The sequence below is a fragment of the Phodopus roborovskii genome, unplaced genomic scaffold, assembly GCF_943737965.1.
Source record: "Phodopus roborovskii unplaced genomic scaffold, PHOROB, whole genome shotgun sequence".
NCBI classification, from domain to species: Eukaryota; Metazoa; Chordata; class Mammalia; order Rodentia; family Cricetidae; genus Phodopus; species Phodopus roborovskii.
In genome coordinates this window covers 17,419,799-17,437,929 of record NW_026126571.1, presented here as the reverse complement: position 1 = coordinate 17,437,929, position 18,131 = coordinate 17,419,799, and the positions used below count along the sequence as shown (strand labels likewise).

The window sequence follows — 18,131 nt, the reverse complement described above, 5'->3', positions numbered from 1 at the left end:
CCTCCCTCCCTTCTTCTTTCTCCCTCTGACATACACACTTGTCTTAAGAGTTGAAAAAATGTTATAGTTCAGCTAGGACAGGCCATGTACCATTTGACACACTCTTTTTAAATCTCCTATAATTTTTTGCTCTGCCATTTTAATCTTGTTCAGCTATTTCATTGCCGATGTTGTCAACCATACTATCATTCATAGTATCCTGGTGTTTTACGCTCATATGCATATACATACACAGGCATAAATTAGTTATGAACTTCCTTCCCACTTGAGGGGTGATGGATCGCTTCATTGTGGACTATTGTGGATGGGCTAAGGGTAATGCAGGTACCATTCAGCTAGCATGTATAAGAGTTAGGGGGATCTACATCTGGGATACATTCAGGTTGACTGCAATGAAACCATCTGGAGCAGTGGTTTTACAGGGAGCTAACTTCACACAAGAAACTTACATGTTTAACTTCAAAGTCCTCCTAGAAAACATTTGACAAAATGTATTTGTTCTCTAATCAAGGCCTCCATATCAAAGAGCTATTATGGCCAACATTGTGCCAATAAAGCTTACCAGTATAAACTTGTGCTGATTTCAAGTTACAGGAGAGGAATATTGCCTCATGTTGTGAAGTGAGGGCTGTGTTTCTTAGATCAGGATTCCTTAACACTAACATGAAACAAGTTGAAGTGAATTAACATGCATAGCACAATGTATTTTGTGGCCATTAAATTAGTCATGTATTTTTTAAAGTACTGAGGGGTGGTAAGTTCTCTTGAGAATAATGCGATGGGGCTAAAATGCCAATCACAGAAAAACTCCCCTTTAAGGGAGGGTATGTTTTTTTTTTTTTGGGGGGCCACATTCTCAGCTGTGCTGGGCCACATTGCCAGACGGTACAGAGTTCTGAACAAGGGTGTCCTGTGCCTTCCACTACTTTTTTTTTTTTTTTTTTGGGTGGGTGAGTGCTACAGTTCTTTGTTGCAAACAGAAGCAGTCTCCCAGATAAATGGAATAAACCACTTCTTGCCTTTGGCTCCTCACAGAGATTCTCCCTGTATTTGGTCCTTGCTCTCATTTATCCGGAAAAGTAGGCTCAAACATAACTCATCCAGGCAGTGGTAAGAATAGGAGATGGAAACTGGTCATGCAGGGCAGAGACCCCAGGGCAGCAGCGCAGAAATGCCCTTGGTGGGGGGTGGGCATGCTAGTCCCTGGCTTCCTGTCTTTTCTCCTGGCTGGAAGTTGCACATGAGAATTCGACGGAAACTGGGCAGAGGCACTGAACATCTCCGCCTGGGGCGCCCGGACAGACTAGCTCATCCCCCCTATACTTCAACCCACTATGTACAGAAAGTTCTTTAACAAGGTCTCCAGGCTGGGTGGTGGTGGCACATGCCTTTAATCACAGCACTCGGGAGGCAGAGCCGGGAGGATCTCTGTGAGTTTGAAGCCAGTCTGATCTACAAGAGAGCTAGAGCTACACAGAGAAATCCTGTCATGAACCCCCCCCACCCACCCCGAAAAAAAAAAAAAAGCAGAAAAGCTTCCCAGAACTAGCTGCTTGATACTGTCCCACCCTTCAGGGACCCTTGCTGAGCCCTGTCTTCACTTTCTCTTAAGGGAATAGTACAATAAACTTCTCCCTAAAACTTAACTTACCCTCTGTGGTTCTCAAGGTTCACCCTTTGAATTCTCTAGATAAGAGCCTGGCCTCCACGGGTTGGGGCCACTTTGGTAGTCATTCTACTTTCTGGGATTCTGGCTTTTGAGAAAGACCCTGGTCTCCTCAAAGGCACCCCAATATTCTCAATATTCCCACATCACTAACATTAACCAGTGGTGAGTACAACTTATTTTTATACCCGATACTGTCTTGGTTGTTTATTGTCTTCTAACTGATTTTACTTGATCAAAATAATTTGTCACAGGTCAGGGATGTGGGTTGGTTGGTTGTGTGTCTGCCTAGCACTGGGATTAAAGGTGTGGGCCACCAGGACAGTTCAAGAATATCTCTTGAAGGAAATACAGGTTTTGGTGATAAGCAAATATCTTTTCAGGCTGTGTTGGCACAAAGTAAATCCATCAATGAGGCACAGAGTCAGAAACTAAAAATTTAGACTGTCATTTTATCAGTTTTAAGTGTTCTAAAAGAGAAAAAGAAAGTCTAGGAATTTAAGTAAAGTGGAACAGACTTTATATATTACATTTTATGGATAATTAGCATTGACTATAATGCAATGCATTCATGGAACAAAAATATATGAAAAGAAAATGAGGGTAAATAAATCAAATTGGATAAATAATGGACATATTTCTTCTTTTTCTTTTCTTAAAAGTACACTTGCTTTGGACATAGTTATATGATTGTTGACAAAGGTATACAATTAAAACAACTAAAGCACTGATTTTAAATGAATTAATGAGGAAAAATTAGCTACTGTTGCAGGATATTTGTTTGCACTGGCACTCTGAGACTACTAATAAAATTAACCTTGAATAGGGGGCAGAGTCAGTGACTAGCTGATGGGAATTAACTAGACAGGTACAGAGGACCCAAACAGCCAGGTGACACACAGGAAGTAGTAGGTAGGGATTTGGAGATTTCGAGGGCTTTTTTGATCCGGGAAGCACAGAGAGGCAGTATTAGCTGATCATCACTCTGATCCTTGGATCTATCAAGGTTTTATCCCAATATGTGACTCCCAAGTTTTCATTAATAGTAGAACAATTTTGACAGAAGTTTCAAGCTACCCTGATTTTTGTACTCATTCTAAGTAAAACAAACAAACAAAAAACAATCATCCAGGATAGTTCTTTTTAACAGCATTGAGAAAAATGAACCGTTTCCTAAAATTTAGAGTTCAGAATAGGAAACATTAGAAAGATCATCATTTCTATATAGTTGTCAAAACAAGTAGGCTTTTGTTCCTGGCTCCAAACTACTTAGATAAAGCCTTGATGGTGTTCATTTTCTGACAATCTTAGTCATGTCCAAAGACAGTGAATGACTTCACTTAAGTTCTAAATTAAGTGTAGTCCTTTGCCTGAATTCTAAACTTAGAATTCCGATTCACTTTTAAGCTTTAAGAACAGACACATACACCACTGTGGATGAAGAAGAAAGCTGGGCTCTAAGACTATACCAGTGACAAACGAAACAGTTTGGGATTCACTTGCTTTTCTTCTGCTGTTCATGTAACACAACGGGATGCTTACTGTTCTCCCCCGGATATGAGGTGCCGGAGTGCGTGTGGGAAGAATGTTTAGCACAGACCCCAAGAGCCCACATCTAAGAAGCTACGACGGAAGCGGCAACAGCTTAGAAATCAGGATGTTGGCAGACTCTTCTGAACTCTCAATATGCTTGGCATTGATAAGCTGTATACATAAATGGCACCTGCCCTGGGAATCGAGCCATGAGCTTTGGACCCACACAAGGCAATGCCTATGCAGATCAATAGACCACAACTAACTCGGAACAGAAAAAGCATGGTGTTTCACATGTGAAACAAATAAACACAAACAATAAACCCAATCAAAATTAAAAAACTGTTGAAAGAACTCCCAGAATAAGGTACCCAGTGTGTCTCCAAACTGCTATTCCATTCAATGTATTTTCCCAGTGTTCTCACAATCCAATTAATTCTACTTTCTAATCCCTTAAAGTGGCTGATTACTAAAAAAAAATTAATATAAACTGCATATTCATCTTCACTCTTTAAATGGAGTTTCAATTAAGTTAAAGCAGGAGATTTTTGAAGTGTTTCTTGGGTACTAAAAACTATAGAAAAATTGGCAAATGCAAAGAATGGGGCTCTACTCTTTCTAGAAATGAGGAAGGCCATCTGTGAGGACTTAAAAAAAAGAAAAAAAATCTAAGGGCTGTAAGAGGAAACGAGGAAGTGAAAGCAGAGAACTAAGCAAATCTCTCAGGATCTTAGATGTCCCCTCCACATGATGGGCATGGCACAAAGTGCTACTCCAGGGAAGAAATGCTAGTCCCCCATGTCCTGTCCAGAAGTGCTGCACGTACCTGAGTGGCCTCAGTTTGTTCACGTATGGCCACTGACCACAAGCCATGACAACTAGGCTGTGAGATGTCCTGTGTTGGTCTGCTGTTTATGTTTTGGGGTTGGTCCCATTCAGGAACAGAAAACAAACAACCTAAAGACACACAAATCCCTATGCTTTCTGGAAAATGAGTGTAAAAATTTTCAATCAGCTCGTAGCTAAACGGTTGTGGCTGTAATCTGAGGAGCAGTTACAAACCTTTCTTATATGCTCAAGCAGTGGCTTTACAGCTTTCTTCCGGTGTTTGTAACTAGGAATGCTACAGGCAGCCCATAAGAACACAAATTACCTTCCTTTATAGCAAATTGGCTCTCTCTGCCCAAAGAAATGCTAACATGAAAGAGCTTAACCAACCTGAAAGGTGTTATTTGTCCAGCAAAACAGAGAAACAAATGACTTTCCAAGAGTTAAGGACAGCCTATCTACTATTTTCTTCTTCTTCCCCCTCCCCCCTTGTTCCTCCCTCCCTCCTCTCCCTTTCCCCTCCCCTTCCTTTTCCCTCTCTGGTGGTACTCCATCTGAACCTAGACTGCCTGACCTCAGCAAGCTCTTTACCACTTAGCTAAGCCAGAGGAATATCTACAAGTTTCTTTACTGTGGGTGGAAATCTTGAACATCCTTTTAGGTGTATGTGTGTAACTCATTGCCTGGCAAATACACAGGGAAGTTCAATGTTCCTGAACTTCAGGATGTGACCGAGTTTAGAAAGTGGGCCTTTAAGAGTTCAGCGAGTTGAGACATAGCCACTAAGCCTTGAATCAGTGTGACTGTGTCATTATGAAGAAAGGGAAACTTGAATGGACACACAAGCACTTGAGAGCATGGTGTGGGATGTTTCTGCTGCTAAGAGGAAGGGGGACCTAGTTCACACCACTGCCTCACTCCTGCAGAGAGAATGGCCAGCAAAGTCCCGGTGTGCAGAGCAGATGGAACCTGAGACAATGCATAAGCTCTGGTGCAGGGTGGGGGGGGGTGAGAGGGGGGTGGGGGGGTGGGGGGGGCGGGAGCGGTGATACTTTCTTACATCAGTCGTCACAAACCTATACACTGAGTAACGTGTTTGTTATTTTTGTTTCCTTGTTTGTTTTCAAATTCTCCTGAACCCAACCATGCCCAATGCTGCAAAAGGATATGCTCTCAAGACAAGATCAGCTGTCCATGGGGGAATTAGTGGACATCGGATTTCATTTCCAAACATGTGCTGAAAACTCTGCCTAGGCTCTCACTCTAGTGGGCTACTTTCATAGGTTTCCTCACATACAAACACTAGCACAAATGTCACCACATTGCTCTTATTTTGCTTGGATAGTTTCCATCTGTATAACAGTTGTATAAACATAAAATCGATGTATACAAAATGAGAACCCTGACCTGTTAACCGGCCTTGCGAACGCTGGCAGGTGAGGGCATTGAGTATAGAAACAGGGTTTTAAGTGCTGTGGCTTTTTTAACAAGTGCTGTGTTCCCATGGGTACTGTAAGATGCACTCAGGGAAGGCTCCTGAATTAAGATCTGCTCATGAAGGAAGTCACTTTCTTTGTCAGCCCTTCATCTAGAGCCACCATGAGCCAAAAAACCAAAACAGAACCTGTTGGCTGACTATGGAGGGAGAGAAAAGCAAAACTGTTCCATACATGCCTGGTGGTGGACAAAATAACACAGTTCTGGAAGGCCAAGAGAACTGACAAGATGTCCCCAAGTCTCTCCAATAGTCTCCCTTGAGGGCATGGGCAACTGTGAGGACCATATTTCAGGGGCCTGTGAAGGAGACCCTTCTGCATGCTTCTTAGGAACTTCTTATTCGACGACTGCACCATTCTTTATAACTTGTACTGTCTTCTATATCCAGGCTGGAAAGTGGCTTAGTTGGTAGAGTGCTTGCATTTTCCATGCTCTGGGTTGAGCCCCCACACTTGCATAGTGTGCTGACTCATGCCTGCAATCCCATCAGTCAGGAGGAGCAGCTGCTCAAGACCTCTGCCGCATAAGGAGCTTGAGGCCAGCCTGGGCAACATAAGATTTCGTGGTTTTAAAAAAATAAATAAACCAAAGAACTATTTATTACTTTGATAAGGAACTAAGAATTATCTCATTCTATTCCAGTTCTACCCAAATAATCTGTTCAGCTCTGGTTGTTTGATGAACAGCTTGCAGTGTCTAAGAAACTGAGTGGGGAATGGGGGTGGAATTCTTATCCAGGAGTGGAGAGCTAAGTTTCTCTTCCTCCACCACCTGCTAACTGGTTAGACACTGTGTTTTCTTGCAGAGTCCTGGCTTAATAAGACTTGTTAAAAAAGCCACAGCACAAAAGGAACACTCACTCTTGTTATAGTATTTACATCGCATTAACAAGCCAAATGTCCTCTTCAAAGTTTATCCCTTTCCTGCATCTTGATTCAGTCACCAGACTCCATGCACTCTCCCTCCGAAAGCCTCTCCATGTTGTCTCTTGCTTCTGGACCTTCCAGTTTCTCTGCAACACTCTTCCATAGTGCAATCCTCAGTCCCTGCTGGGCATGCTAATTCACCCTCAGCCTATTCTGCTTCCCCACTGCATTTGGGGTAAACTCCAAAAGCTGAAACCTGGCACACTGTCCCCCTCCGCGCCTTAGCCCTCTATGCTTCTGCAATAGCATGTCTCTGTCTATAACCCTCTCCTCTGGCACACATTGTTCCTCCTTCTCACCCGCACCTCTGGGCTTGATGGGTGCTTTCTGATCTGGGACCCTGGAAGGGAGTTGCTTCTTCAGATCCAGGTTCCCAGACACTGTTCACAGCTGGGTGAGTGTGCTGAGTGCACAGCAGGGCTCAAGCTTGTCTGGCTATGGGGATGTCTAAGTGCCCCACGCCTAGCCCTAGCTAGGTACCTAACATACTGCATGTGCTCAGTAAATGGCAGCTGAACAGAAACAGAATCAAGATTTTGTGAGTGTTCACACAATGTCATAGTTAAATATTTTAAAAAATGCACAGTTGTTGATCAGTTGTGAGATGAATTTAGACAATTAGAACATGTGAAGGGATCTGTATGTTGATGACTTTAAGTGACTTTGTTCTTTTCTATTCCAAAGTTAAATGTGGTTGCAACTATAGTCTGAGTTTTCTTCCATACTTATTTAAGGAAAAGAAAATAATGTCTTTTCTCCAACTGCACAATTAGAGGTGGGAGTCCTGTCAGTACACCTGTAATGTAAACACTACTCTGTGGTGTGTACAGAACCCAGAAGAGGCTATGTTCAGGCAAGGTGATGTTTGAATATAGCCTTGCCAATGTTTGTTCTGGCTTGAGAACAGGAAAAGAAAGCTATTTGACCTCACTAAAGATCCAAAGGTTGTTTGAAACTTAAAGAAATTCTTGTATTTTTTTTTTAAGTTATTTTCAAGGCAGCTAGATCTCATGTGCTGTTGATGCTTTGTACAGGAAAGTGATGGCACTGGTAATTCTGTAATAATAATAGAAATCCCCTCAGTGGGACAGTAAATTAGAATGCAAAACTCAGGAGCAGCTTTCTTTTGCCACAGTTGAGCTTAGTTGACAGGAAAATATTTTTGGAGCATTAGTCATTAAGTTATATATTAATATACTCAACTCTAGTCACTAAAACAGACATGTAAGTAGACATCCTCAGAGGGGAGAAGGCAAGAGTAACTTCTTCCAACATGTGCTATTGTTACACCATTTCAGTGCTTTGCTAACAGGGCTTTGTTTTAACTGGTATGTAATCTCTCACACACTATAATTCTGCCTGCCCGAGTTTTGGGGACAATGGCAAATGTACAGAAGGCGCTGCCAATCATCTTCCCTCACCTCCCAGGGCTCCCCCCCTCCTGGTGGGGACTGCTCAGGAAACTGGAGGCTCTGCTGTGATTCTGCCCTGGGCTCAAGGCCACTGCAAGCAGCTCTGGGAGTTTGGGCTCTGCACTGACCCGCACAGGTGCTCATTTTCAAAGACTTCCTGAGTGCCTGCTACTTTCTAGAACCACTGACAAGTACCAATGATGCACAGGCTAGTAACATATGATGGCAACCCTCCCAGAACTCACAGACAGGAATGGGCAACTACTGCTGGCTGGAAAACTCACCGCAGGCCAAGATTTTGTTTATACACACTGTCTCCTTCACTCCCCGGACATCCTCAGAGGAAAGTATTAGCAATCAGATGTTTCAAGTGAGATAAACATGTTCAAGGAAGGCTAATTAGCTGTGAAGGAGAGATGCTGCCAGCACAGTCTGTCTCTAACCCTCGGTCTCCACATCACTGTGTAGTCTGGCAGGTTTAGTGAGAACTGGGAGATAAGGCACACCGAATTCCAAGGGCCACACAGGCATTATAGGGGGAAAGAGGATGTCTGGGTGGAGAACGATTCAACGGGATGGTCACACAACGGGCTTGGGAGGCCCGGGGATACAATGCGGTGCTGTGATGGGGAACAGTGAGTACTGTGAGCAGCCGTGAACTGGGGCAGTGGTACCAATGGGAGAAGGGCACTCAAGTTTAGTTAAATCCAAGAGGTGGAAGAAAGTACAGGCCACTTAGACAAACAGTGCAGTGTGTGTGTGAGTGCGTGAGTGTGTGTACACCGTGTGTGTGAGTGTGTGCAGCATGTGAGTGTGTGTGTGAATGTGTACACCGTGTGTGTGTGTGTGCATCGTGTGTGTGTGTGCAGTGTGTGAGTGTGTGAGTGTGTGCAGTATGTGCGAGTATGTGCATGTGAGTGTGTGCATCGTGTGTGTGAGTGAGTGTATGAGTGTGAGTGAGTGTGAGTGTGTGAATGTGTGTGAGTGTGTGCATCGTGTGTGTGAGTGAGTGTGTGAGTGTGAGTGAGTGTGAGTGTGTGAGAGTATGTGCATGTGAGTGTGTGCATCGTGTGTGTGAGTGAGTGTATGAGTGTGAGTGTGTGAATGTGTGTGAGTGTGTGCAACGTGTGAGTGAGTGTGAGTGTGTGAGAGTATGTGCATGTGAGTGTGTGTGAGTGTGTGAGAGTATGTGCATGTGAGTGTGTGTGAGTGTGTGTGCAGCGTGTGAGTGAGTGTGTGTGAGTGTGTGCATGTGAGTGTGTATGAGTGTGTGTGCAGCGCGTGAGTGAGTGTATGTGTGTGCAGCGTGTGAGTGAGTGTGTGCATCGTGTGTGTGAGTGAGTGTGTGAGTGAGTGTGTGAGTGAGTGTGTGAGTATATGTGTGAGTGTGTGTGTATGTGTGTGAGAGTGTGTGTGTGTATGAGTGTATGAGTGGTCTGTGCAGTGTGTGAGTGAATGTGTACAGCGTGTGTGTGTGTGCAGTGTGTGTGAGTATGAGTGTGTGCAGCACGCGAACGCGTGTGTGTGTGTGTGTGAGTGTGTGAGTGTGTGAGTGGTCTGTTCTGGTCAGAGTGTGACTTCCAGTTTTGCTTCAGGGCTTATTTTCACCGTGGCCATGCAGTAATACTCTGCTGCCTCTTCACTTTGCTGACTGCCTTTGCAAAGCCATTTGTGTTGTGTTGTGTTGTGTTGTGTTGTGTTGTGTTGTGATGGGACTTGAGCAAATCTGTCCAGGCCTTCTCTCTTTCTACTGAGCTACATAGGTACTCTAATAAAAAACAGTCTTCCGAGGCTTCCATTTATCTTGTTTTTAACTACAGTTACAGTACACCATGCCCACTATCCCACTCCCACATCTTTTAGCAAGCTGAGACTAAATAACTTGGCTTTGGGAAGATTGGCTAAGAAGTGGTTATTTTGGTTCCTGGGATCCAGTATTTGATGGTTCGGCAATAATAATTAAAAATCTGGAATTTATGGAGGAAACCAAACTGGTTTTAGAGTGTAATCTTAAGGTGACAAAGTGGAATTTGGAGGGAATATTAAATTTGGAGATATATGGGCAATTTTGTAGCAGAAAAACACAGAGCTCAAGAGAGTCACTCAAAACTTTTAAATGTATGAGTGCATACTTGGTCCCAACAAAGTTCATCTGCTATAATGTCCCTCAGTGTATCCCTATCAGGTTGTGCTCTCTGAAAGCACTTCATGCAATTTGGAAGTAGGAACCCTGTTTGGTGTGTCCATTGACAATGAATGAAGGCTGAATGTAAGACACCTGAGTCTCCTGGTCTGTAACTGATTGCCCGTGTAGATGGCAAAGCATCTTTCCCAACACAAAACAGTACTGCTGTACTAGGAATGAGGAAATCTAAGTGCCCCAGATTAAAACATAGCCAAGGAGAAATATTCACAAATGGCTGGCCATAAAACAAGTTTACCCATTTTAACACAGAAAGAACTAGAGGACAACTTCAGATTTTGATAAGCTTAATACTTTTGTTTTTCCTAAATCAATGGTTATAATAGTTGTAGGAAGTGAGCTAAAATGACTTCCTTATTTCTCAGGTAAAATACCGGGGCATTCTAATAGAGATAACCTTCCAAATTGCTTTTCCTTTTTACTATACCTGTATAGCCCAATTAACCAAATACATTATTTGCAATATTTTGGCATAAGAATATATCTGTCATTTCTAATGGAAACCCTTTGGAATTATGTGGAGAACAGTGTTCCATTGTTTCTACCAATATTGCCTATGGTCTCCAATTCAACTGTTTGGTTAGCACTTACTTCATGCCTCCACAGGGGTCATCTCTGGCCACTTTCAGTCTCTGGTATAGTGCGTGCCTATTGCATAGACCTCCACACTTCTGGGAACAAGGTGAGCATGTCACTTCTTTTTATTGGGTAGTGGGTTTCTTTTTTGAATAACAACATCTTGTCCTCAACTCTGCTGTTAATCCCCCACCACACACAACATGATCATCAACTTTGTATATAAATGGTTTCTATTTAGATATCTGGGTAGGAATTTTACATGACTAGGCAACTATTTTGTTTCCAGGGGTTTGAGTTTAGCCACATGAGAAATGAAAGAGATTTAGACAACCCCTAAGGATTTCTTTGGCTCTAAAGTTGAGGCCATATGTTTAGAATTCTCCAAAGCTCTTTCTGCGTATGTCTAAAATTCATTATACAATGTATAAAATTACAAAATAGCAAAAATAAATAAAAATAAAAATAAGTATTTAAATGTTAAGAGAAGAAAGACGAAAGGTCCATGAACTAAGAGACGAATACCAAAATTTGATATGTTCATAAACTTGAATATTATTAAGCTGTAAAGAGCAAGTAAGAACTAGTACCTGCCATAATGTGAATACAATTTGAAAATACTATAGGAAGGAAAAGACGCCAATAAGAAGATGCTACATGGGATATAACCATAGCATTCTGTTTGTAAGTCCAGAGAAGAGAGGTACACACCTAGCTTGGGGATGAGGTTGAAACTAAACACTAAGTCTCTTTCTAGGTGATGAAATGTCTACAACTGATGCACACCTCTGCAAATATGCTGAAAGCTATTAAATCTCATGCTTCCAATGGGTAAATTGTATGATATGCAAGTGGTACATAAATAAACCCAACTGAAACTTATTTTTAATCCCCTTAAATATTTTCTAGTTCTTCTTAAGGGAAAACTAAGTAATGCATTTGGAAATTTCTATCTAATACAGACTATTTGGCAGCTGACTCTCATTGTCACATACAAATATATGGGCACAGGAATGAAACAGGGTGAAAAGGTTTTGTGTCCCAAGGAATTTAGATTTATGTTGTGTGTGTGTGTGAAAGAGAGAGAAATAGACAGAGAGAGAGAGAGAGAGAGAGAGAGAGAGAGAGAGAGAGAGAGAGAGAAGGTGTGCATGTGCACAGAAGTCAGAATTTACCACAAGGCATTGCAATTGTCTGGTAATGTTTCCGTACTTCTGTGGGACAGCAGAACTGATGTCTCAATTACCTCGTGACCACTGTAGTGTTTGATCAGAGAGAAAACGTTAAACAATGTTGTAAGTTTTGTTTGAACAGGCAAAACTGAAAAGAATGCCTCTCGTATGGCCATACATGATATTAAATATGCTGTGTGGCAGTGTTGGGCAGTATAGTGTTTTTCAGTTAAACTGGCTGGCCATGGGTTCTCCGGATTTGCCTGTCTTTGTCATCCAGTGCTGGGGTCACATGTACACGCAGCCACGCCCTGCTTTAACATGCGTGTTGAGGGGTCTAACTCGGGTTCTTGTACTTGCACAACTTCAAGCACTAAATACGGGACCCCTCCACCTTCTCAGTGCTCCTTGAAACAAAGTACCCTTGCTTTAGCTCAGATTACCATTTTTTTTTCTTTTGTATTTTTGAGAAAAGGTCAAAAGTTCTTACTCTTACTCTTACTCACTACGTAGACCAGGCTAGCCTCGAACTCACAGAGATCATCCTGCTTCTACCTCCCAAGTGCTAGGACTAAAGGCATGTACCACTATGCCTGGCCAAGTTGCCTTCTTTAGATGAGTAATTGGCAAACATTTTTGCTCTACGGGTAAGGGAGGCATGCCACAACAAAAGTAGAGTTCACAGAGGTCTTGTTTCCTCATAGGTTTATCACTATCAAATAAAGAGCACATTGTCAACAAGGGAGGTTCAGAAATACAACCCACATAGGTCTGAAGAGGGATAGCTTTTAACTCCTCCTGCTGTCAGGCTGTGAGTAATACCATCCAACAAGTGAGGCATCATGTCCACAAGCAGCAGGGGGCTCTCTAACACCACACAGCAGCTCAGGAGCGACCACGTGACCTAGGTTTTCACCAGGGATTACAGATGTCATCCCATTATCACCCGGATGTGTTTGCTGAAGGGTATTTTTAAAAATCTATCCTTTTGATTATATTATACATATCAATCCCAGTTCCCTCTCCGCCCCTCCCTCCCATGTCCCCAATACCCCCCCATCCCATCCCCCTCCACCGCACAGGGAGGGTGATGCCTGCTGATTGGAAGTTTCATAAATTTTAGTTATTAAATCATCAGCACATGCTAATTAATCATGCTGCTCTAAGTCTTCTTTGAAGTACACTGAATTTGGAGTTACTCTGTTACCATTACATGATTAATATTCAAGAGTACATACTAGTTATAATTTTCTTGATGAAAAGAAGTTCACATACACATTATCAGCCTCTGCTTCTCACTTAGTAAATGAGCACAGACACAAACTGGATGTTTTCCTGAGCATGCAGATGCCAGTACACTTAAAAGAGGAAGCTAAACTGATCCCTAGCCCTCAAAGTTTTGCCTTCCACATTACCCTTCGTGGAGATAAGCTGAGTTAGATGTTCCTGGAAAGTGAATCTAGCAAATCAAAGCACTGCTCTGACTAAGTTTTGTCATGATCTGAGATAAAGCCTGTGTATCCCGGTCTACTACAGCAGGCCTATCTGCAGAAGTATCTCTGTAGAGAGCCTCACTTACAAAGTCACATGCTTCAGGGAAAGTAATACAAATAGAATTCAATCACACAGCGAGCTGAGCTATCAGCTGACCTGGGAGCTGATAGAATGTAGTCTCATTAGTCTCCACAGGTAAAAGTCTTACTTTGTCTTCCATTCTTAACACAGTTCTTCACTTTAATTTCTCCACTTATATTATTTATTCCAGGGAGCCTTTACAGACCAAGAAAGGCTAGAAAGCATGCTGTTTTATCAAGAACTGTAAGGATTATGTAAATATTTTAGAATTTTTACACATAACTTGGGGAAAGGTTGCAGAGGAGTGGAGTTCAGTTATTAGCTCATAATCACCTGTAACTCCAGCTCCAGGGGATCTGATGACCTTTTCTGACCTCTAAAGGCATATGCATACCTCCTCACTGACATGATTAAAACAAAAATAAAGTCTCTAAAAAGTAAAACTATGAGACCATTGGATTCTTTTATACTATTTAATAAGATTCCATTTTTAATTTGAGTCATTTGAAATAAACTGTTAGAAATGTTCACTTTACAAAGGAAGAGAACTCCAACAAGAACCTCTGCAGAGTTTTCACTGGCACCCATGCATTTGCAAGAGTCAAGCCTATATGGAAAGTTCACAGACAATACAAGACTGGAAAGAGGACCAAGGTGTTTTACATCATTCTTACTTTTTAACTTTATGTGCATTCTTATCTCAGTGGAGATTAGCAGTAACAAAATATCTTCAACACCTTTGCACCATATGTGAAGGAAGGCTAAAATGTCATCTGTGAAAATTATAAGTTAGGTCGACATTACAGTACATGTGTACTCTCTAATAATATCTGCCACGTAGATGAGGGTGAATAAAACACAGGGTAAAGTGTATCCATCTGGGTGCATCTGTTATTACCCTAATCATGCTGTGTGTTACAGAATTTACCACAAGGCATTGCAATTGTCTGGTAATGCTTCTGCATCCTTACTTCTGTGGGACAGCAGAACTGGTGTCTCAGGTACCTCATGATCAGTGGCAGAGCAATAGTGCTTGATCAGAGAGGAAACATTAAACAATGTTGTAAGTTTTGTTGAAACAGGCAAAACTGAAAAAAAAAAAAAAAAACCTTTCATAAGGCCATGATATTAAATATGCTATGTGGCAATGTTGGGCAGTATAGTGTCAGATTACTACATGGACCAACTGTCAATAGTTTTCTACAAGCTATAATCATTAACTAGAATTTGCACCAGTATTTTCAGTGCAAATATTCAGCATGAATTTCTTTACTTGCTATTTAAAGCTAATCTTTTAGCTATTTATCTCATCAGTTTCTAGCACTCTGGTACTCTGAAACATGGCAGGATTCTACAGGATGGGAATGGTTATCATTTGTGTAACAAACATGGAGTAAATTAGCCAGAAATGTTGAGCCCTGAGCCGAAGAAACACTCTGCGGGATCATAAAGGTGTCTGAATAAATGCTTATGCTCACAAGGGATCTTTGTGCAGAAAGCCCCATCATACACCTGGTCATTTCCTTCAGGAAGTTTATAATCAAAAGCAGACATAAACTGGAAGTGGAGATTGCCAGGGAATCAATCAGACCAAGACCCTGCACTTGGAAGTGGTGGGACTTGGACTGCACAGGGAGCTGGTGTGCAGTGCCTGCAGGACAAAAGTCATGACTCAGCATTCTTGAATGCAAATTTAGGTAGCCCTAGGTTCACTATAGTGACCAACAACGTAAAATAATTTTCAGGAGAGCACATTGCTCTTCTTAAGTCTTCATAGCAGGCTTTCTATTGACAAGCAGCTACAACAGAGTTTAGTAAGAGCAATACTTTTTTTTTTTCTCTAAAACACAACCCGTGTAGAACTCTACAGGACTGACATCATTAGAAAGACAGAAGTTCCCAACTTTGAAATTGAACATTATTTAAACTCTGGAAAGTGTACAATAGTTTTGTTGTCTGAGAAATTTCAAGCATGCGGATTTTGCTACAGAATTACTATAGAAACACAGATTCCTTCACATAGCACTTCCTTCTATATTAAAGTGTGACTTTTCTGGAAAAGAACTCTGAACACCCCATCAAGGTACTATTGCAGTAGACACATCAGGAGAGCAAAAGGAAAATGACCACACTAGCTCTCCCCATAGTCAGTCTGTAGGAACCTTCTTACAATTAAAAACAAAACAAAACAAAACAAAATTTCATCATGTAGCATGATTTTTTTTTAAAAAAGAAAAATACAGTTGTCTAGGTTTTCTATTCAATAAATTGTCCTTGTTTGAGTTTGCAAAATATCATTTTACATAGAAAATTATAAATGAAACATTTCTATGAAGTCGAATGTCGCTGTCCATAAAGTAATTGACCATCTGATTAGCAAAAGTAAGTGTTTAAACCATGAACTGTGACCTTGACCAACTCGGACTTTCTGTGGGGACAGGGCTCAGGCATCATTCTGGTAACTTCCACTAACACCCCAGAACACAGTACTCCGGTCTACATCACCAGCGGCGTGCTTCCTAACAGGCAGGGCTGTTACAGTTCAGGTTCTTTACTTCCATGGGACTCAGAGACCCCCTCATCACAGTCCCCAACAGAACCTTGTACTCAATCTTACACAGCGGTTTTTGTTTTGCTTTGCTTCAGCGTCATTTGGATAAAATAAACCTGCCTAGAATTATTCAAGGAGAGACATTGTCCTCAACCTTTATTCCCATGATTACAATTTACCTGAAGAGAGAAAGCCTTTGCCTAGAGAACAGATAATCAGACACATCTATTGAGCCCACTGACGTGATCTCGCAGCCTGGAGAGCTGAGAAGCCTGTTCCATTCTAACGCAAATCTGCTTTGCTTCGAGTTGCAGAGGTATTATCTTAAATACACTTCCATTAAAAGAAGGATATAACTGAACTCAATAATCACAACTAACTGGACAAAAGTGTCAGTGAAAGAGCAGTGTGCTATTTAAATGTTATTGTCTGGTCAAAGAAAAAAGCACGGTGAAGACTGCTTGCAGTCTGTTCCTAATGATGCCGAGCACTGGCCAAGTACTGTGATACACTGCTCAGAAAATACCAAACAGCATAAGCAGCGAACACTACCTTCTCAGCGGCATGATTTCACAAGCCATCCTCGTGTGCGAATCTGCACGGGATCCCCCAGTGTCTTCCAGCCAAGCCCGGTGTGCAGGACCCGCGGAGCCCACAACCTGCTGCAGCTGACGCTGCCTCTCCACCTCCAACTGCAGGCAAGGATATTTATCGGCTGCCTCCACATTTACACTGCAGTCCACTTTGACCTTTTGTTCCAGCGAAGCAGCTGAAACCCGGAGCCAATCAGAGGAGGAGCAGCGGAGTGTGAAAGGCTGCTCCTCCTCCTGCTGCTCCTCCCGCTCCTGCTCCTCCCGCTCCTCCTCCTGTCCCCACCCCGCTCCTCTGGGCTCCTTCCTCAGTGGGCTTGGCAAGCCCCAGTAACCTGAAACTTTTCCTCTGAGCGGTTTCAGACAAGCCTGTCAGTCTGTGAAGAACAACCAATAACTGCGTCGGAGCCCAGTCCTGCCTGGTTCAGTGTGCAAGGAGGACAGCAATGAAATGCATTGTCAAGGACAGGCAGAGTCTCTAAACTAAGCATTTTCGTGACCCAAGGGAAGAATTGGACTTAACCTTGTTTTCCTAAAAGAATAAAAATAAAGTAAAAATACCCAAATACTAGCCAGAGACGGCCTAAGAGTTTTCTGGAAGTAAGGCACACCTGGACCCTTGCCCTACCCACACTTTCTTCCTCAGATGCTTGTTTACACTGGGCTGTGAGCAGTCTCTGGTGACATCACACAAGGGGAGGAGGACACAGTGCCCTAACAGGGCTCAGGTTCTCAAGAGATCAAAATGTCTACTTGGACGGCTCTTGAGTTTGTTGTTTGAACATTTCATTCATATGAACTGAATGTAGCTATTTGCAATTTTTTTTTCTATCCAAAATATCAACTCTCCTTTGGAGAGACTTGTTTCTTGTTCTATTATTATTCTATTTTTACAGCTAACCCAAAGCTAGTTTTCCATTAGGTCTTCTAAATGTTTGTTAATTATTATCTTTTATAATCCTTTAAAATTTGTATTTTACAAGTATATATGTTTTCCTCCCCTGAGGAGGACAGAACGGGGCATAGGATCCTCTGGAACTGGAGTTACAGATGCCTGTGAGTCTATGTGGGTGCTGGGAACCAAACCTGTGTCCCGCACAATAGTAGCACGTGCTCTTAACTGCAGAGCCATCTCTCCAGCTCCTCTTACTTCTTCAGGAGCAATAGGATGTTATTTCTAGGAAAATAATTGCAATTCACAGGTGTGATATGACCGTCACAGATGCATATGTTTAAATGTTTGGAGCGACTAGAAGGTACAGACAAGTTGGAGTAGTTATGGCCTTGTTGGAGGAACTGTGTCACTGTGGGGGCAGACTTTGAGGTCTCACATGCTCAAGCTATGCCCAGTGTGTAACTAAGTTCACTTCCTGTGATGTAGAACTCTCAGCTACCTCTCCAGCACCATGTTTGCCTGTGTGCTGCTATGCTTTCTGTAATGAGGATAATGGACTAAACCTCTGAAACTATAGGCCAGCCCCAATTAAATGTTTCCTTTATAAGAGTTTCCATGGTCATGACGTTTCTTCACAGCAAAAAAAAAAAAAAAACCACAAAAAAACAAAAAAAACACACACACTCAAAACAACCCCCCCATGCCCC

At 42.2% G+C, this 18,131-nt stretch overlaps 1 protein-coding gene across 1 annotated transcript in view; it reads right to left on the bottom strand.

The window, feature by feature from the left end:
- Positions 1-16,755, bottom strand: part of Fam13a (family with sequence similarity 13 member A) — an 89,049-nt gene extending 72,294 nt beyond the window's left edge. Inside the window, exon 1 of the mRNA XM_051202768.1 lies at positions 16,492-16,755. Coding sequence (XP_051058725.1) covers positions 16,492-16,520 — 29 coding nt within the window. The 5' untranslated portion in view covers positions 16,521-16,755. The remainder of the gene's footprint in view (positions 1-16,491) is intronic.
- Positions 16,756-18,131: the final 1,376 nt, after the last annotated feature.